This window comes from Naegleria lovaniensis (genome assembly GCF_003324165.1).
Source record: "Naegleria lovaniensis strain ATCC 30569 chromosome Unknown tig084, whole genome shotgun sequence".
In the NCBI taxonomy this organism is placed as follows: Eukaryota; Heterolobosea; class Eutetramitea; order Acrasida; family Naegleriidae; genus Naegleria; species Naegleria lovaniensis.
The window spans coordinates 1-21,956 of NW_025407907.1; the positions used below are offsets into that span (position 1 = coordinate 1).

The 21,956-nt window shown below is 37.1% G+C and overlaps 6 protein-coding genes across 6 annotated transcripts; 4 read left to right on the forward strand and 2 right to left on the reverse strand.

Moving 5' to 3' along the window:
- Window positions 1-920, forward strand: C9374_014291 (uncharacterized protein; the record flags this gene model as incomplete). Its single annotated transcript, XM_044690262.1, has 2 exons — window positions 59-700; window positions 757-920. Coding segments are annotated over 2 exons (806 nt in total), but the record flags the coding sequence as incomplete, so codon positions are not given.
- A 181-nt stretch (window positions 921-1,101) lies between these two features.
- C9374_014292 (uncharacterized protein) lies at window positions 1,102-4,542 on the forward strand (the record flags this gene model as incomplete). The annotated part of the gene is made up of 1 exon (XM_044690263.1): window positions 1,102-4,542. One exon carries the CDS (start codon window positions 1,102-1,104, stop codon window positions 4,540-4,542), a length of 3,441 nt encoding a protein of 1,146 aa, XP_044541580.1.
- Window positions 4,543-5,308: 766 nt separating this feature from the next.
- C9374_014293 (uncharacterized protein) lies at window positions 5,309-6,814 on the forward strand (the record flags this gene model as incomplete). Its single annotated transcript, XM_044690264.1, has 2 exons — window positions 5,309-6,184; window positions 6,242-6,814. The coding sequence occupies 2 exons, from the start codon at window positions 5,309-5,311 to the stop codon at window positions 6,812-6,814; spliced, it is 1,449 nt and encodes a 482-aa protein (XP_044541581.1).
- A 289-nt stretch (window positions 6,815-7,103) lies between these two features.
- Window positions 7,104-8,270, forward strand: C9374_014294 (uncharacterized protein; the record flags this gene model as incomplete). Its single annotated transcript, XM_044690265.1, has 2 exons — window positions 7,104-7,248; window positions 7,453-8,270. 2 exons carry the CDS (start codon window positions 7,104-7,106, stop codon window positions 8,268-8,270), a joined length of 963 nt encoding a protein of 320 aa, XP_044541582.1.
- Window positions 8,271-8,361: 91 nt separating this feature from the next.
- Window positions 8,362-20,155, reverse strand: C9374_014295 (uncharacterized protein; the record flags this gene model as incomplete). Its single annotated transcript, XM_044690266.1, has 14 exons — window positions 8,362-17,432; window positions 17,509-17,638; window positions 17,681-17,799; window positions 17,862-17,871; window positions 17,921-18,070; window positions 18,122-18,299; window positions 18,353-18,425; window positions 18,477-18,788; window positions 18,846-18,922; window positions 18,975-19,120; window positions 19,243-19,484; window positions 19,559-19,707; window positions 19,759-19,943; window positions 20,021-20,155. 14 exons carry the CDS (start codon window positions 20,153-20,155, stop codon window positions 8,362-8,364), a joined length of 10,977 nt encoding a protein of 3,658 aa, XP_044541583.1.
- Window positions 20,156-20,741: 586 nt separating this feature from the next.
- On the reverse strand, window positions 20,742-21,442 carry C9374_014296 (uncharacterized protein; the record flags this gene model as incomplete). The annotated part of the gene is made up of 2 exons (XM_044690267.1): window positions 20,742-21,138; window positions 21,315-21,442. The coding sequence occupies 2 exons, from the start codon at window positions 21,440-21,442 to the stop codon at window positions 20,742-20,744; spliced, it is 525 nt and encodes a 174-aa protein (XP_044541584.1).
- Between the last annotated feature and the right edge of the window lie 514 nt (window positions 21,443-21,956).

Sequence of the window (21,956 nt, forward strand, 5' to 3'; positions counted from 1 at the left end):
ACAACCAGTTGAATTTTCACTCGTTAATACTGTTGAACCCAAAAATTTCACATTTTAGTCTCTCATCCCATGTTGACGGACATTGTTTTTGAGAGAACATGCTTTGTTATGACTGACAACAAGCAACGTGTGGCTTCAATTTTGGGAAAGAGAGCACATGAGCTTCGAAGAAAAAAGAAAAGAAAGAAAAACCAAAAGCAATTGTTACCCTCCATGATAGAAGAGCATATTCCTCAAACGTCCAATGCCGGTGACGGGAGTGATTCGAGTGTGTCAACTGCTCCTGTGTCCAATTCAGAAAGCAGTTCAGTAACAACAGACCATATTCAACAAGAGTTCTCGAAATCACTCGAGGCAAATATTGAGACATTTCCAAACGACCCTAATTTACTTAAATCAAAAATTCCTCTTACCATTACTCCTGTAATGCCATTGCAAACACATGATACTTTCGAATATGATGATGACAATAATTTTTCAAACAATCCTGAGGATGACTACGATCCAAATGACGAATATGACGATAGTACTGATTCTAATGAATATGAATATGAACCTGAAGATACTATTAATGATGAGATGCTTTCAACCTTAGAAGAAGAGGGTAATCGATATCTTGAAAATTTATTAAAAGAGCTTGAAGCAAGACAACGTTTAGCCTCATGGAGGAAGGGACAACTGTCATCAGAAATTCAACATGGTAAGTTTGAAACATCCATATGGAATCATTTGGTTCATTGTTACTGATAATAATAGGCACGTGGCTGGTAGTAACAGTTGATAATCCGTCTCAACTCCTGTCGATAGCAAATTCCAAACCTCATTGGCAAGTATGGGAGTATGTTGTAAAGAGGTTGGCTTCCTCGTATCCTGAACTCGAGAGCTGGCTTGATTTTCCATTCAATCCTCCAATGAAATAAACATGATTGTTGCGGACAAAATACAATAGGAATCTTCATCTGGCGTTCCCAACTCCCAGAAATAGTGTTACAATAGCATTTGGAAAGCACTTTATTTTTTAGAATCCTAACCATTTTAAAAAAGGTCGAGCAGGCTGTCGAAGTTTTGTTCTGGTGTTTGCTGGAGGTTTTTTCAATAAAAATGTTAAAACATGAACGAAACGCCTTTGTCGGTCTGTTGAGACCGGAATATCATGTTGCCATCAAAACAATGCTATTCGCAGTCCATCAATATATTAATGTCGAACATTTAATAGAAGATATTATTGATCAATGTGGATTTCATCGCAAGGATTTTAATACCATCCATCGCCATCTCGAACTATATTTCTCATACCTCATCACACACAACAAACGAGTCCCATTTGTTCTATACTGTTGCAAATTCCAGGTTGACAATTCAACAAAGATTGCACAATATGTTACTGATTGCATTGACCCGGACGAGGATAGTGCTATCTATAACATTTACTCTGACCCAAAATTTCAAAATCAAAGACAAAATCAAGAGTTAACATCAGAATGGATCAACAAACTACATTTTCAAGGCTATTTGAAATTGAAAGAGTGTCATGACGAGCTGATGCGAATTCGTCAAAAACGTAAACACTCCAAAACAAGTACAGCTTGCGAAGACCCACCTCAAACCTCAACAACGTCACAACGTTATTCTAGTTCAACCATCATGAAATTACTCGAACCAGAAAAAAATGTCGGCGTTATTGAATTACATAAAATCCTGGATCATGGTTTTGCTGAAGACTACATCACGTTGTCATATTCAACAAAAGAACAAACAGCACCGTATTACATGCTGCAACAACTAATTAACAACAAATTTATTCCAACACACTCATCAATTGTAAATACCAAGTCCGACACCATCTCTCATAATTTTGTAGACCATGCTGATTTTAAATCACAAAATAACGATGATGATAGTTATTATTCGGAATGTGATATATTTGATGAGGATATTCAAGAATTGAAAAAATTGTTTTTTCAGGTGTTAGGTAGTCGCAAATTAGTACCTCGAACTTTCTTTTTCACATATCTTCGTGATGCTTTTTCACAATTAATTTGCAAAGACAGTAGAGGCCATAGATGGAGCCCATCTGTTCTTTGTTTTGCTCAAGATTTATTGGTTATCATGGGATACAATGCGTATGAAGCATTGGCGAGAGGGTTGAAACGAGGACAAGAATTTGAACCCTCTTCTGAAAGATGTAACTTAGTCCTACCTTGTTCATCCACACTCGACCATCATTTTCACACCGCATCATATGGAGAAGGGAATACTAAACTAGACAAAGATGACTTTGATAAGCTAGTAGAAAAAATGAAGGTTATTGAAAATCAAAATTTTGGTCTTGTTCAAATTGATGCAGTAGATGTAACACCGCATTTAGGAATCAATACCAAGCTTGGGCTTGTATACGGTGCCAATGAAGGTCCATTGAAGATTAGTGATTGTACTGCACTAGCTCAGAGTCCGAATTTTCCACCCAAGGGTTTTTTAGCTGAAAAAATTGTTCAAACTTTATATTGCAGTATTAACGGTGAAGTTCGAATTCCTGGAAACTTCAAAGTATGCACTACTGAAACTGAACAAACCATTAGAGACACGATTTCTGAATTTCGTGACACATATACTCGAAACATCGTCTGTACTGTGTCAGATGCAGGGTCTGCTAATTACAAATATTTCACATCGAGCCCAAATGAACTACATCATTTTTGCTACAGTCACCATTGCAAAAACATGAGGAATGCAATTAATGGGAGACCAAAATTATATCCGGTTGCCACTAAAGTAGGTGCTCCAAACCTTCAAATTGCACGCCATTCCTCTGCTTGTATTTCTTCCAACGACAACGGAAACGGTTGCCATTTGATGAAAATTGTTATTCAAAGAACACAAGCGACCAACATACCACTTTCCTTCATAGTGAATGACAAAGACACAATTTCATTTGAATGGAAAGAAAAAGAACCACGGAATTTTAACTCTGGAGGCATTTCTTTCTATCATAGCAGCAATGACAACGAATTAAGTGTTACGTTGTTGAGTGAAACCCTTCATACTAACATTGGTAAAGTGTGTGTGGCAAATTTTAGCAATCAAGACATAGCTGTCACCAAAATTTCTTGTTCTATTTTACAACGATTTGAATTGAACACACTCGATGAAATATATAGACAACAACCTTTAGAGTGGTGTAAAATAGTTAAACGGAGCTCGTTTATCAAATATGATGATCAATCTGAGGATGTATTACGTGATGTATGCAATTTACAGTTACTTGAAAAATTACGATTATTGAACGAGAGAACCAACTATCGATATTTAGGATTCTATAAGTACTTAAAAGCGATACATGATTTATTTCATGTTTACGATGACAAAAATCATGATGGAACATCTTCACACAATTTGCACGAAGTGTTGCAAGTTCTTAAGGAAAATTTGGACTATTTGAATGAGTGGGATACCGTTTTCCAAGACGTCATTATTTCCAATAAGAATAATAATTTTACATTATCCGGAACCCTCACAAAAAACATCATTATCCATAACATCAAAACAATTCAGAAATTGATCAGAATTATTCCACAAGATGCAGTTTTTGATTTGTCTTTATTGGGAACACGTTCTCTTGAAGGATTTTTCGGAGAGTCACGTGATTATTCAAAAAGAACCACAGTATTGGACTATCATAGAAGTTACTCAAACATGAAAATCAAATTAGTGAAAAAAGAATGTGTATATCTTTCATACAATAACGATAGAAAGAGGAAATATTGTGATGCCCCTAGTCAAATTAACCAACAAATTTTGATGAGAATGACTGAAAAACAATTTGTTGACTTTAATAATGAAAGAAAGCAAGCTAGAGAAAGCGTGACATCCATTTCTTATAGTTTTACAGATCAAGATTTAATTTGTGCGAAAGACTTACAATTGCGATGTTTACAACATCGTGTCAACTCCATCCGTCAATCATACCATCAGTCAAGACATGACTATAGGGCCGGATTTGCCACCGATTTCATGGAGACAAGCATTTCCAATTACTACAACATTTCACTTCCTGTTTTCCATATTGAAACAAGTGAAGTTTTGCCAAACTTAACAGAACGACTTACATTAACCGACGACATCAGTTTTACCATTATTCAAACACACGACTCATTAATTCATGCTCAAAATCATATTGCGGCATTTTTGCTTAAAAAGCCCGTAGAATTTGAAATTAAGACTAATCATATTTCTTTGAGCAATGCAACCGTAGAGGTTCGCAATTTCAATGAGAACAATGAAAATGCATCTCGACATTCTGAACCAATTAACTCATTTAAAATATTTGTGGCACCAAATCAGACGGATCCATTCAAATTTAAATTAATTGGACAATTTTCATCAACAACCAGCACCAAGCTTTATCAAAAACAAATTGCTGTGATTGTTGGAAATTATCAGTTGTTGTCACCTCCTTTTTACGTATTTGCAAAGAAAACAAAAAACCTCGTTTCGTATTCCCAGCTGAGCCAGGTGGTGGCTTCGTCTCAAGACATGCAATAAAATGTCAAGCATTTTTCATCACAAAAAAAGTTCGTCCAAAAATTGGAACACGTTTAAAATTGTTCACCTATTTATTTCTTCCGACCACAATTACACCGTATTTTTCTAATCACAACAACATACCTCAAGTCGTTTTATTATTCATTATAGCTCCAGCAGAAGCCTTTGTCCTTCAACAAAGACAAAGCAGCTTTTGCTGGGCGAACAACAAAAAGCTAATGTAACAAAAACACTGAGACGTAGCCCGAATGAACCAAATAAAGGAATGTTACACCAGCGAAGTGGTAGTTGGGAACGCCAGCGTGAGGGACCTTTTTCAATTTTTTGAATTTTACAAGTTCATCCAAGAGTTTACAAAACATAGGTGGTACGGCTGAGTAATGAAAGGGATACGGTGCAGTTTGTTGCCCCATCATTTTGTGGTTTTCAGTGCAGGAATGACAATTGAGCTGAAATACGTCAAAGACAATGCCATGGTTTTACACTGGTTGTTTCATTCCACAAGAGATATCATGACTTTCCCATTCTCATTCGAGAGATTCATCTTGTCTATTTTGCACGAAATGACATCTTGAGAATGGACACATTCACCAAAACCTGGAGATGTTTTACAGATCTAGTCTTCACTCGCATTGTGTCATTGACAAATTTGTTCCTGTCAGAGTTCATTCTTGCTCTCCTTCGCCTAACCATTGTGACATTAATTTTCAACAAAAACAATCATCCGACTCTCCCTGCTGGTTCAATATCTCTTCATCGGTTACCAATGCCGTTCAAGACTGACGGGTTGCTCTTTGAATCTTTCCTTACAACCACCATGTATCACATGTTGCAACAGAGCAACAACAACAACTCTTCATCATCTGCGAATACCAGCTCACAACAACCTCCTCCCATCACACTAGGACAATTAGACAAGCTATCTTTCTCCATTCCCGACCTTATATTAGCTTCCCTGCTTGCATGTACTCTCCTACTAGTGACCATCTTTATCATCCTCTTCAACACGTGTTGGCAAAAGAAAGCTTTACGATCATCCAAAGGACACCATCACTCCGAGAATGCCATGAAACGAAATCAACGAATCATGATTGGTCTGATCCTTCTCCTCGTTCTCGTTCAAGCACTCGGAATGACTTGTCGATGTATTTACACTTCCATCAACATGTCCATTGTTTCTCTTGCACGACAATTTGTTTCCACTCATTACCCTACCAACAGTACACTCTATATGGAAACCTTTCTCTATGAGAATAGCTCTCTCATCATTACGGATGCCAATATTCCATACTCTCATCTCGTGGGAATGAATGTGGCCAATACTCTCGAGTTGTTGTTTACCTTATCGAATTTGAGTGTTCTCATGTCCATCATGTGCTTTATTGGTAATGTGTTCATTCGGACCGTGAAATTAGCCAATGCTCAAGAATCATTCCTAGGTGCTGGCTACAAGACTGCAACATTCATCTTTAATGTTTCAACAGTTATATTTTCCTTAACAGTGTTGGCAGTGGTATGGACAGTTGCCATCATGTCCTCCTTCATCCGATTGAAATTAGTTCAGGATATTCAAATTTACTTGTACGTCATTGGATTTCTGATCTTTCTCTTCCAAATATTACTCCAATTAGCTGCAACCATTGTAAGTATTCTTACATGTATTTTTTTGTAAAGTACTTACCTTCATGAACACGACAAGGCCATTTCCTTCAAAGTTTTACAAGTTATCAACTCGAATCGTTCCAAACACATCAAAAACAACTCTCAAATGAAACGTGCCTTCATTAAGGTCGTGATTTTACAAGTGACTCTCACGCTGAGTGCCTTGCTTCAAATTATTGCTGTGGCTTTTGGTGCTGTCATTTCCGAATGGAAATATTTTAGTTTGTTTTATTTGGTATTGAATAATTTGGGAATTTTAATATTTGCAGTGGTGGCATTGGCCTTGTATCATCCCATCTTTCATTTTGGAAATACCAAAGAGCAACCAATTCCCACCTCGGACTATCCGTATCATGAAAGTATTTATAGTACGAGAAAACGAAATTCAAGTGCATTGCCGAATTCGACTGTTTCTTCGACAACGAGTACAAATGCTGCAACCGTGAATTCTCCATGTTTGAATGGAGCAATGGAAACAACAGACTCCAACTCGCATAGTTTGAATGCTCCTTCTTCAACTTTACAAGAGCAACAACAATTTGAAACACCTCCTTTCGAAAATGGGACGCCATGCCGTCCTGTCATCAAAAGTGAAGACGCTCATGTATGAAATTTGTTACAGCAACAAGTGGATTTTAATACTAATTTTTATCGAAACATAATCAATATGTTTTGAATGAATTGAGGAAATGACAGGAGTAGGAAGTTGAACTGTTGCAAGTTCCCTCACTGAGCTTTCTCGGATTTGTTCAAAACCTTAATATTCGAATGGAACCATTCTCGATCCAACGAACAATCTTGTCACAGACTGAATAAATGATGGCTTCCTTTTTTAGAAATTTGATATGGAACAAGACCTTTTGTTCTTTAAAGGACACAGGAAAAACCAACAGAAAAAAATGAATCTATTCAAATTAAAGAGTACAACATCCACGCATGAATTTGTGCCAGATGTCACACACATCGCTATCAAAAACTGGACCAGCGAGAATTTCAAACATTGGCTGATGAGTGAAAAATATGACCAAAAAACTGTCATTGATGGTATGTTTTCCACGCAATCTTGTATTCAATCATTCAATACTCTACGTTTTACGTGGAAATAATTGAAATAATATTCATTCCGACATCATTTGATGATTATTTTTCATTTGAATCTATCTCATTGAATCAATTTCAAATTTTATATTAAATATTTAAAACATGTCCAAATGCATGGACATTCGACACTCATGGCTCAACATACAGTCCTCATGAAACAACAACTCACTGGAAATGCCATTCTCTGTTTAACCAAAGATTTAACTGAATTCAAAGTTCCAACAGGAGCTGCCATTTCCATTATTGCCAAATTGGACAAACTCAGACAAGAACAAGAAGAATGGATGCAACAACCTCAAACCAAACAACTCTTTTCCTTGTCCTATCCGTCTGCAACAACCACAACAGAACCATTTTCAAATTCGGAAAATCATGAATCTATTTCTGTTGTGGATTCTAATGAGAATGTTGATTCACAAACTTCTCCGAGAGCAATTCCAAAACAACCTCAAACTCCAACTGTTCAGCCCATCATTCATCATGCTGAACAAGATCATCCTGGGTCGAGCATGCACTCACTGAGCGGTCATTCCTCAACAATTCAACAAATTTCTCCCCGTAATCATCATTGTGCTCAGGAAGAACAACTACACTCGACAGACAAAGTAAGTCCGAGAAGGGATCATCATCCTAAACCTTTGCCAACACTTCCTCATTCAGCATCATCTTCAACAAAACCAAATACTCCAATTCCTCCCATGAAGAGATCAAGTTCTGTTCAAGCGAATGGGACCAATCCAAACAACAACAGGCTGAATTCTTTCAGCACTACAACGACGACCACTACGACTCAGCAACAACAACCCATACTTCAACAGACTCAACAACAATCTCCTCGACAGACCCCTCCTCAATATCAACCACCTCCACAACAATCAAGTCCAACGAATGTGCAACAAGACCACAAGAATACGAGATCAAAGAAATTTGTAGATGCTGGCTTCTTCCCTGAGGATGAATTGTAGCAGTCGCAGAACTTGTTGTTAGTTGAGGTTTTATTTGAGGAGATCTTTGAGGAACGATTATGTAACACAACGTTACAGACTTCATCTCCTCTTACATTGAAAAGACATCCATTTGAATCAAATCAATTTGACTTTGCTCCACGGTATAAATAGATGGTTTTTTCTTGTTTTCTCTCTTTTTCTTGTACTTCTTCCTCAAAATGAATAGGACACACATGCAACACATGATGACGAGACACATTAGCAGCAGACCAACAGGTAAAAGGAACCACAAAAACGTGGTGCCAACGGTAGACGAAGAATTTTGTGGCTTTGGATGAGAAGATTTTTCTGCTTCTGGCAGATTATCAATTGAAACCTTGACATTTGTTGTAACTGTGGTGTCTTTGGTAATGGCAAACAAACCAAAATGGAGGCATTGACATGTCATCACTTGGTCAGTAATAGGCATCACTAAATTACAAGTTGTGTCAGAAATCCACATTCCCTGTTGGAGATATCTGCAGGAAAAGGTCTCCTCGATTTGTATCGTCTTGTTGAATAAGGTGCCATTGTTGTTAAATAATGTAGTACTGCTAGAAGCTTTCTTAATTTGGCCTGTAGTGTTTATGTCTATTACAGGAATAGAAACACTAATCTTACTATCATTAAGAGAGGGTGAGGCTATTTGTGATGATTCAATGGATACAAATACAAAATATTTGGAAACAAAGTAGGAATAAGTATCAACCGTGGTGTTCAAAGAGCCCGCTTGAGAGGAGCGTGGTAATGTGCTATTCCAATTATAAAAATCGTTCATAGTATAAACAACATGCTCGACAGGTGTTTTTGTTGATTTCTGATTGATCGATTGAATAATATTCTCTGGATATAAAACAGTTCGTTCCTTGTTAGAAGAATCCATGAAATATGGTACAACAAGGCTTGGGAAGTCTTTTCTCCACAATTTGTTAGTGGTTAGCGTGGAAAATTTTGCTTTCAAATGTACATTCTTCTCACCCACTTGCTGACCTCTCAGCAATAACTTTCCGACACACTGAATGATATTCAATAACTTCTCTTGAATATAAATGTAGGGACCATTATTTTTGTAGAGGATGTAATTGTAGATTGAGTTCATTGCCTCAATGATCAATTGGTCCACTCCATATGGTAATACTAGATTGGTAGTATTTAACGCAAGCTGAACAATATCTTCAGTAACTTCGACAACACTTGTTATGGATGAGTCATTAAATTCATCATAATTGAAAGTAAGAGATTGTAGACCATATGCTTGCAATGTCAAATACACGTCACTTAATTTCTCCAAACGATTTCTATTGGTATAGCTTGAAATAAATGTTTGTGTCTCATTGAACTTTAAGTCAATCAAGTATTGATAGGTACTTTTAGATACGCTACAATCACGTTTGAAGTAGCCTGTATTGCAATCACACATTTCTTTTTCTTCGTTGTAACTGCCTTGTCCATTACACTTGTCACTTGTGGTCATTCTTCTCCGTTGTACATTTTCATTCAGTTGCTTTAAAACTCCAATAGTTGTTCTTGAAATGGTTCCTGCATTGTAAATACTCTTGCCAGAATCTCCATCTCTTAAATTATTTTCAATCGTTTTCCATTGCATGGTCTTGGCCCGAAGTTCAGCCATGGAGATCACTTGTGGATTATAAATTTTAACATTGATATTTTTAGTGTTTCTACTCATGGTTTGAGGGTCAAAAACATCTAAAAATACCTTCATTGTATTTCCTTGGAAAGGCAATGGGAGTTTTGTGGAGTATCTTTCTCCTGCATGATAGAGTGGTACATTAGCCCCAGATCTATCGTCTACAAAGCCGAACGAGTATTCTACCAGTTTTGTTGGATTGTTACAATTAATACATTTGAATAAAAAATCGGTTTCTAAGGCCACTCCTTCTGTAGGGGTTAATGAACATATGCAAGAATTGGGACTTCGAGCTATTTGGAAGCGATGTGTTCGAGTTGCTGACAATGTTGTACGTAAATCAAGGGCAGTAAGAGAAACTGAATGATTAGAACCCTCTTCCAGCTTGGAAGAATCAATGAGTATGTAATCTGAATGATTGAGGCTCTTATCAGGCATTCTATTGATAAGTATTTCATCAATGTATTTTCCATTAAGAGCCCACTGTGTTAAAACATCATTTGCACTTGCAATGGAATATTGAATACTCAATATTGTGCCTTGAGTAATCGAGGGCTTGGAAGGTTTGATTTCAATAATGTTAATGATTGGAGAATTATCAAATGCAATCATAACACTGGATTGTGCGCTTCGTGTTCCTTTAGTTACTTTCAGAGAAATCTCAAGTTGCTCCGCATATTCGTTTGTTATTTGAATGGAGTTATTTTGGAAAACAGAAGCATCTGATAGTAATTGTTGAATGCTGTCCGAGCATAATCCATTGTAAACTACATCTCTGCACGTCCATTGATAAAATAAGGTGTCCGTAGTTTCATCCGGATCATTCATTTCAGCAATAATATTAATGGTAGATGATGTCAATTTTTCTGAAGAAATATCCAATATGAGGTCTTGTGGTACTGTATAAATGGTAACTAATTGCTCTGAGAGAAGAGAATTGTCGGTTACTCTTAAAAGTTGAAGAGCATATTGGTATGAACGTTCTCCAGAAAAGTAAAATTTGGAAATTAACAAATTATTGAAAGAGTCTGATTGGTAGTCGGTTTTTGGTCCACTCAGTTGTTTCCAAACCAATTTTACAGATGTGGCAAGGTCTCCATTATCGCATACAGGTAATTTCAGAGACTTCTTGATCAATAACGGAAGATCATTAGAGGTAATGTTAGCAATAACGTTCTTGCCAACAATTTCAATGGATGGAATGGGTGTTGGCTCTCTTTCAAATGTCACAGTTTTTGCAATACTCAAACTACCAGAGAATGTGCTTCGAACTTGCAATGAAATGGTATGAATACCGCTTTGCAATTGAGCGGAAGAGAGTTTGATTGTTGCGTTACCATTAATCTGGTTCAACATTTGTTGTAGTATAGATTGTGATGGTGATGACATTGCAGTCCAATTAAACCGTAATTCTCTTCCATCTCCAGAAAATGAAGCACTTCCATCCAATTCAATATCGTTACACAATCCAACACGTGTTGAAGAAATATCAACGAATGCCATCGGTTGTATGGGAGTTGTGGCTCCAATGACTTGTACGGATACATAATCAGACACGTTTACGCGAATGTTGAAAACATTTCTATTCAATCTAATGAACTGGTTGGGTAAAATCGAAGGATTTTCACCAAATCGAATCATGAATAGCCCGCTATCCTTGTGTGTCCATCCACAAATAGGGGATGTACCAAATTCATTAGATGTTAATTCTAACAACTTAGAACACTCAATATTGACACTACTGAAAGATGCTGGAGCGAACACATGGAATATTAATGCACTACCCAAGTCGTTGAATTGTGGTTGACCAACAAACTTGGTTGCACATTCCTCTCCATAATAACCGTTTAAGCACATGTCGCACCTATTGCCAGCCCAATAACCTTGTGATGACGATTGATAACATGAACATTGTCCATTCGCAATACAGGCTCCATGTCCAGAGCAGTTAGTTTCTTTGGAACAATAAATATCACATGACTGTCCAAAATAATTCTCTCTACATTCATCACAAAATCTTCCGTTCCAGTTGTCCCTGCATGCGCATTGTAAATTTTCACATTCTCCATGGTTATTGCATGTGGATGTAGAATTACATGTTGGAATATTACATTTTGGTCCAGTATGAGTTGGAAGACAACTCTCACAATTATAACCATACCAGAAGCCATCTTGTTCATTGCTCGAGCAGTTACAATAATTATAAGCAATGCATTGGCCATGTCCACCACAAACACTCGAATTTTGAGCGTCAATTCCAAAGCAACTTGTTAATTGGCAATATTCTCCAGAATATCCGTCGTTACATTTGCATCCTCCTTCACGAGTTGTGGAATTTAAAACGCAGTCTCCATTTCCGTTAGAACATACTCTTTGATCAGTTGAAGCAAAGTAACGGTTATTAGAACCTTTACATGACAAGTTTTCACATTCAAATCCATCGACTTTTAAAGAATATCCAGTGGATGTGACACAAGTACAGTGATTCGGAGTCATGCAAAATCCCTTTCCGCTGCAAACGCTTGCATTGTCTGACCCTAATTTGCCAAAACAAATTGGTGTATCACAAAATTGCCCACCATAATTATTTCCAGAGCATGTGCATGTATCAGGAGAGACACATTCACCATTTCCATTACAAACACGAGTGGAATCATTCGACAGGATGGAATTACAAGTAGCAAATTGGCACTGATCACCACTGTATCCGTTCATACATTTACATTTGTTGTGAGCAATGCATTGCCCATGTGAAGAGCAGGCTGAGCTTACGGTTGTAGAATTGATGCCAAAACATGTTGTCAGTTCACAATTAGTACCTTCATAAAACTCGTTACAGTCACAAGAGTTGAAATCAATACATTGACCAGAACCTGAGCAAACTGCACTTTCATTGCTTGAAATTCCGAAACAACTTGTGAGAGAACAATTTGTTCCAAAATAATTGTGGTCACAAGTACAATTATTGAAGCTGGTACATTGTCCATGTGAGTTGCAAGCATTAGAATCATTATTCCAACTATTGAAGCAAGAAGTAATGTTGCAGCTATCTCCAAAATAATTCTCATAACAAGTGCAATTGTTAGTACTGGAACAAAATCCATGACCACTACACACATTCCCATCTGTTGAGTTGATTCCAAAGCATTGAACATCAGCTACATAGTTGCTGTTATTAGCTGTAGAACCAGTCTCTACTCTAATAGAGCAATTGTTTCCTGTGTAATTTGTGTAGCAAGAGCAGTGATCAAACCTAGAACAGTTTCCATGGCCGTTGCAAACAAAAGGATCTGAACTATTGATACCAAAACAAGTTGTGGTTTCGCATTCTTGCCCAAAATAATTGAGAGAACAATTACATATATTTGGAGCTGTGCAGTTGCCATTACCATTGCATGTTGTCGTTTCATTCATTCTCACATAAAAGCAGTCATATGTGTTACAACTCTGACCATAGTATCCATTATTACACGCACAATAGTTTGGCAAGATGCATTCTCCGTTTCCAGAGCACGTGTTAGAGCTGTTGCCATACTGACCAAAACAAATTGGTACAGAACAGTTTGCACCCACCCAATCTGCATCACAATAGCACACATCTTTTGAAATACATTTTCCATGAGAGTTGCATGCAGAACTTCCTGATATGTTAAAACATGTTGACTCACTACAGTTACTTGCCAGCCATCCCGAAAAACATTCACATACATTGTTTGAGATGCAGTTACCGTTTCCTGAGCATGTATTAGCAGTGTCGTTGCCAATAATTCCAAAGCAATAGGGTATCGAACAATTTACACCTGCCCAACCATTATGACAATTGCAAACTCCATCATCTTGACATGTTCCATGTCCTCCACAAACATTTGAATTGTTTCTCGACAATCCATTGCAATATCTCAATGAACAGTTCATACCTTCATAAAATTCGTGACAGTCACACGAGTTGAAATCAATACATTGCCCAGAACCTGAGCAAACTGCACTTTCATTGCTTGAAATTCCGAAACAACTTGTGAGAGAACAATTTGTTCCAAAATAATTGTGGTCACAAGTACAATTATTGAAGCTGGTACATTGTCCATGTGAGTTGCAAGCATTAGAATCATTATTCCAACTATTGAAGCAAGAAGTAATGTTGCAGCTATCTCCAAAATAATTCTCATAACAAGTGCAATTGTTAGTACTGGAACAAAATCCATGACCACTACACACATTCCCATCTGTTGAGTTGATTCCAAAGCATTGAACATCAGCTACATAGTTGCTGTTATTAGCTGTAGAACCAGTCTCTACTCTAATAGAGCAATTGTTTCCTGTGTAATTTGTGTAGCAAGAGCAGTGATCAAACCTAGAACAGTTTCCATGGCCGTTGCAAACAAAAGGATCTGAACTATTGATACCAAAACAAGTTGTGGTTTCGCATTCTTGCCCAAAATAATTGAGAGAACAATTACATATATTTGGAGCTGTGCAGTTGCCATTACCATTGCATGTTGTCGTTTCATTCATTCTCACATAAAAGCAGTCATATGTGTTACAACTCTGACCATAGTATCCATTATTACACGCACAATAGTTTGGCAAGATGCATTCTCCGTTTCCAGAGCACGTGTTAGAGCTGTTGCCATACTGACCAAAACAAATTGGTACAGAACAGTTTGCACCCACCCAATCTGCATCACAATAGCACACATCTTTTGAAATACATTTTCCATGAGAGTTGCATGCAGAACTTCCTGATATGTTAAAACATGTTGACTCACTACAGTTACTTGCCAGCCATCCCGAAAAACATTCACATACATTGTTTGAGATGCAGTTACCGTTTCCTGAGCATGTATTAGCAGTGTCGTTGCCAATAATTCCAAAGCAATAGGGTATCGAACAATTTACACCTGCCCAACCATTATGACAATTGCAAACTCCATCATCTTGACATGTTCCATGTCCTCCACAAACATTTGAATTGTTTCTCGACAATCCATTGCAATATCTCAATGAACAGTTCATACCTTCATAAAATTCGTGACAGTCACACGAGTTGAAATCAATACATTGCCCAGAACCTGAGCAAACTGCACTTTCATTGCTTGAAATTCCGAAACAACTTGTGAGAGAACAATTTGTTCCAAAATAATTGTGGTCACAAGTACAATTATTGAAGCTGGTACATTGTCCATGTGAATTACACGCAGATGAGTCATTACCAATAATTCCAAAGCAATAGGGTATCGAGCAATTTACACCTGCCCAAACATTTTGACAATTGCAAACTCCATCATCTTGACATGTTCCATGTCCTCCACAAATATTTGAATTGTTTCTCGATAATCCATTGCAATATCTCAATGAACAGTTCATACCTTCATAAAATTCGTGACAGTCACACGAGTTGAAATCAATACATTGTCCAGAACCTGAACAAACTGAACTTTCATTGCTTGAAATTCCGAAACAACTTGTGAGAGAACAATTCAATCCAAAGTAATTCAAATCACATGTACAATTATCGAAGCTGGTACATTGTCCATGTGAGTTGCAAACTGATGTGTTATCAGATCTAACTCCAAAGCAAGTGGTGAGAGAGCAATTTGTTCCAAAGTAATTCAAATCACAGCTGCAATTATTGAAGCTGGTACATTGTCCGTGAGAATTGCAGGCAGATGAGTCATTGCCAATAATTCCAAAACAATACGGTATCGAGCAGTTTGAACCAACCCAACCATTATAACAATTGCAAATTCCATCGTCTTGACATGTTCCATGTCCTCCACAAACATTTGAATTGTTTCTAGACATCCCATTGCAATATTTAAACGAGCAGTTGTAGCCTTCAAACAATTCTTTACAATTGCAGGTATTAAAGTCAATACAGACACCATTACCTGAGCAACCATCGCTGTCGTTGCTGGCGTGCCCAAAACAAGTGGTGAGAGAACAATTTGTTCCAAAATAATTGTGGTCACAAGTACAATTATTGAAGCTGGTACATTGTCCATGTGAATTGCACGCAGATGAGTCATTACCAATAATTCCAAAGCAATAGGGTATCGAGCAATTTACACCTGCCCAACCATTTTGACAATTGCAAACTCCATCATCTTGACATGTTCCATGTCCTCCACAAATATTTGAATTGTTTCTCGATAATCCATTGCAATATCTCAATGAACAGTTCATACCTTCATAAAATTCGTGACAGTCACACGAGTTGAAATCAATACATTGCCCAGAACCTGAACAAACTGAACTTTCATTGCTTGAAATTCCGAAACAACTTGTGAGAGAACAATTCAATCCAAAGTAATTCAAATCACATGTACAATTATCGAAGCTGGTACATTGTCCATGTGAGTTGCAAACTGATGTGTTATCAGATCTAACTCCAAAGCAAGTGGTGAGAGAGCAATTCGATCCAAAATAATTCAAATCACAGCTGCAATTATTGACGCTGGTACATTTTCCAAGTGAGTTGCAAACGGAATTATTGTCAGATCTAATTCCAAAACAGGTTGTGATAGAGCAATTCGATCCAAAATAATTCTCATAGCAAGTGCAATTATCAAACCCATCACAAGATCCATGACCGCTGCAAACTAATGAATCATTTGACATCGTTCCAAAACATTTCATCAAATCACACTTGTCGCCATAGAAGTGAGGGTAGCACGAGCAACGGTCATTCTGCAAGCATTCACCATTGTTACTGCAAACAGAATTGTTATCAGATCTAATTCCGAAACAAGTTGTGAGAGAGCAATTTGCTCCAAAGTAATTATGGTCACATGTACAATTATTGAAGCTGCTACATTGTCCATGTGAGTTACATGCTAGAGAGGAGTTGGATTGCACGCCGAAACACAATGTAAACTCACATACATTTCCAAAATATGTTTCGTTACAAGCACAAGTATCTCGAAGAATACATGATCCATGTCCATTACAAACTTTTGTGTCGTTTGCCAATGTTCCATTACATATTGGAATTTCACATTGATTACCAATATATCCGTCATAACATGTACATTGATCTTTGGAAATACAATTTCCTTTGGACCCACATACAGATGATTCATTTGAAAATCTTCCAAAGCATGTAGTGATATTGCAAGAGTTTCCATAATAATCTTGCTCACACACACAACTATGCGGACTTGAACAATTTCCATTGCCGTTGCAGGTAGTAGGATCAGTACTTAAAACTCCAAAGCAAGTGGTAACGGAGCAATTAGCTCCAAAATAATTGGGAAAGCATTGACAATTGTTGGGAGAGCTACAATTTCCATTTCCTGAACAAACACTGGGATCAGAAGCTAAAATAGATGAGCATACTGGAACATCACAAAAATCACCCTGCCATCCGGTAGAACACACCAAATACATTCTTCTAATTCTATACGCTTCGAAAGTAATATATTCTTTTCTTTGAGATGACCATGCAATGCTGTAAATGTAAGTCAATGCTGTATTAATTGCATTAGCATTTTCAGCTGTTCAACAAGAAGAATTAAGTGATATTAAGTGTTATTATGATATTGAATTAAGCTCTTAAAATCATGCACTTACATGTACCCATTCCATTTCCAGCTACAGAATACAGATTTCCAACACTATCTATTTTCTTCAAGTATTGCTGTCCAGTTCCAAAAAATACTTCATTATTGATAGAAAATGCCCAACCCATATCAGCAACGTACTGTTAAAAGTAAGAATTATAGTTTGACATTCTATTACTTACTGACAACGATCTGCCAATAGTGTTTACAATTCCAGAATTGATATTATAAACTCTAATTTTGCTCAATGAGGTGTCCACGTAGTATAGAAGACCATTCGGTGTGATTTGAAGTGTTGTTCCTTAATTGTAGAAGATTCATGGTGGTTGAAAAATCGTTGTTGTTGTTTTGAAAAATACTTACCACATGTTACCTATATCATTCTCTATTAAAGTAACAAATATGTAGTAAAATAAACTTACACTTGATGCTGTTCCTAATATGTTATCTGTATTTGAACCTCCTCCTCCTACAACAGTATAAACTTTTCCATCTACTTTTGAAATTTTTCTTATTTTCTGATAGACAGAGAAATATAATTCTCCATCATAAAAAGCTACAGCACGAGGAAACTGCCCGAGTATGATTGTAACTCTTTTCCACATTTTCAAACATTAACTTACATTCAACCCACAAGCAGTTGGAGCAGTGCCATCAGCACAGTCTGTACTACTTCCTGATCCAGCAACCAAAATTATAATACCCGTTTGTTTTGAAACTTTTTTAATTGAGTAGGTTCCTTGTTCAGCAATAATCAAGTCTCCACTATCATCTATCGCAAGTCCACTTAGTTGGTTAAATCTGAAAGAGTATGAGAATTCGTGTTGGAAATTGTTAATATGTTTGAACTTTACCTTGCCATAATGGCTGGACCATTCAAACCAGCAGCAGAAGAAGGTGCTTGATATGATGAAATGAAACATTGTCCTAAATATTGACAAAAAGAGTCTCGTAAATGTAATTGATGAATAAACTTACCTGCATATGTTTTGATTAACTGGCTTGTCATGTTGTAAAATTTGATGCAAGCGGAATCTGATTCGCTGTAATAAAAGTTTCCATCACGATCCATCACTTGCGCTCTAAAAGAGCTAATTGGTGATTGTTTTGCAGGATTATAGTTTACAAAAATACTAGCAGTATTAATGATCGAGCTTAGAATAGAACCGGTATATTTTCTAAGTCTGGATCCAAAAGCTTCTGAGAAATAAATAACGCCAGCACTATCGATAGCAATACCACGCACATCCGCAAGCGCAACAGATGTACCAGATGTAATAGAGCCATCAGCTTGTTAATGATGAAAATGATGATTCCGTAACTAAATTTAATCTATAACAAACATACCTGTTGAGTAATATTGGCCAGTTCCCAGTACATGTGTAAAAGTACCTCCAGAAGAATATTTTGAAATGTAATAGTTTCTATGAGCAACTCAATTCAAGTCGACTTATTTTTGCTCATACTAATACTTACTGTGTAATATATAAATCTCCACTAATACTATCATAAAACATTTTAGAAGGATATGCAAGAGATCCAGTTCCTCCAGTTCCAACAAGTGTGTTCACTGTTGTCAATGTTCCACCATTATTTGTAATTTTTCGTACTCTGAACGTGTCCTTTTTTTCGAAGTATATTAGTAATGTCATAAAAAATTGAATTACTTACTAATACTAAAATGTTTCCTTGGTTGTCCTTAAATGTTCCTCGTTATCTAAAACAACAATTCAAAGACACTTACAATTTTCAAATCATATATTGAATTAAATAAGGTACTGCTAACAGGACTTCCCTCTACAACTGTACCACTACTTGCTCCTCCTGCTACAGTTGTTACTGCCAATGTTGAACCATCTACTTTTCTGATCCTAGAACCATCACATACATAAATGTCATCATTTGAATGAACAAATAGGCAAGATATTGAAGAAAATTTTGCAGACAATGGGTTAGTGTGGTCTATTGTTCCAGAAGAAGTACCTCCTATTGGAAGAAATATATGCACAACAATATTCGTTTGATGATGATTGCTATTATTCAACAACAACCTGACTTACCTGCCAATAAGCTAACATATCCAGTAGTCATATCAATTTGTCTAATGGCAGTATTTTCTCCTACAAGGAGCTTGGAATTCGATCTCCACCATGCAAGTCCATTTGGAGAATATAATGCTTGTGCATTTGCTGCTAGCCCCGTTGAAGTGCTACATAGAAGTAATGATGTGAGTCTGTATACATGAAACGCAATAACATACCTATAACCTCTAACCCCTGTACCAAGTACCGTAGTCACCATGTTGGTATTCAAATCAACCCTTCTTAGTCTATAATAGTCTGAATAGTAAATGAAGGATTGAGTGGGATCTAGCAACAAAGATAAGCCTCCGGACATGCCAGACTGAGATGAAGTCAAATTTTCTCCAGCAAAGCCATTCCCTCCCTATATCATATCGAATCCGTGTGATGATGAAAAAATTATTCTCATGTTCGCATGATGAATTGTTACAGGTAACCTACCGTGCCGGCAAGAGTTTCCATATAGTATTCGAAATTAGCACACTGTACCACCTTAGTATTGTGTAGTAGTAAGCAAAAAAGTAACGAGATTCCAACAAACAACGCTGGAAAAAATATGAGTCCCTTATTTTCCATTTTGAGGATTTTTTTTGTGTACAACAACACAGGTTGGCTTGCCACCAAACGAGTTTTCGAAATTTGAATATTCCTTTTTCGCTCTGCTCCTTGATAAGGCAAACCAGCGTAAATAGAGGCCTAAAAACAACCCACGAAGTGAGCTCTATACCGTGCTCATTGTGAATCGACGTCGATTATGTACACATTTGCCGTTCCGTACTTTCTCTACCAATAATTGGAACATTCTTGCAGTGGAGATGATCACGCTTTTAATTTTTCACAAGAATGTTCCAATCATTCTCGTTGGTACACGAGAGAAAGTACGGAATGGCAAAGTAAATCTGCCACCATCTCAAAACTTTCCGGTGTTCCTATTGATTGGTGTGATTACAACATACGTTATCATTCTGCAGTGGTCAAAATCTGCAGTGGTCAAAATCGATAATCACGATAGAAATGATGGGAAAAATTTAAAAGCGTGAATCGACCCATTTTTTGACGTGTGTGAGAAGGAAACAACATTGATCTCTTCTCAACAATTACAAAGTTGAGGTTTTATTCAAGATGAAAACATTGTACAATTTTTCATGAACATTTAAATCATTTACAACAAATCACACTTGCCAGCAGGTTTCTTCTCTGGTTCAGTTTGTTTAAACAAGAATGCTCGAATGGCCTCATCAAACACTCCCTTCACTCCTTGTTGTGTCTTGGCGGAACACTCGACATATTTCAAAGCTTTGATTTCTTGCTTCAACTTTTCTCCTTGATCAGCAGTGAGTGGTTGTTTACCCTTCTCACGCAATTTCTGTACGGTACTTTCATTCTCTCTCAAGTCAACTTGTGTACCAACGAGAATGATTGGAACATTCTTGCAGTGGTGAGAGACTTCTGGATGCCACTTCAAACGAACGTTATCGTAGCTGGATGGATTCACGACAGAGAAGCAAATGAGGAAGACGGAGGTTCCTGGGTAGGAGAGTGGACGCAAACGATCATATCTGATGACATTGTGTGTGTCGATGAGTGGTGTGTGTCATTGGTTAACGGTTGTCAATGAGATTTTGGTTTCAAAAGAAGTGTTGATCCAAAACAGAATAAGAGTACAAAAGCCGTTATCATCATCATCATCATTGGTTACTCATCACGTAAAGAACAACAAGATGTTAATACTTACTCTTCTTGACCAGCAGTATCCCACAATCCCAAGTTGATGGTCTTTCCATCAACCATAACGTTTGCAGAGTAGTTATCAAACACCGTTGGTACATATCTATTCGGGTCGTCATAACAACATATGGTCATTGTTATTGATGGTTGCGGTATGTGATCATGTGTATGATGATGGGGTGATGATTGAACAATGTGTGGAGAGTTCAGCGATGACGATGGTTGGAGAAACGAATCGTTTGTTGTTGTTGTTATTGTTGTAAAGAATCATGAAATTGTTGTTGTAAAAAACCAAAAGATGATTCGCAACATGACAATTTTGAAAAGTTATGGCCATGTGAGAATTCATATTGAGTTTGCGCACCCTAGGAGCAGAGAATCGCGTCTGTATTTTACATAGTTATCGTCGGTAGTAAATGAAGCTTATTGAATGCATATTGTGCATAAGTAGTGTCTCCTTATTGCGGTCTGTTATTTCGAAGGTGATTCAAGCTTGTTTCCGCAGGTACAGCCGACGGTAAAACTCGAGATAAAAAATACTGTCGGGAGTTACTGATGAAAAGAATCCACCAAGACACAAAATACAGCCGGAAGAAGCATCATGTTAAATATTCTAATAATGGAGGTTTAATGAACGAAATAACGACGG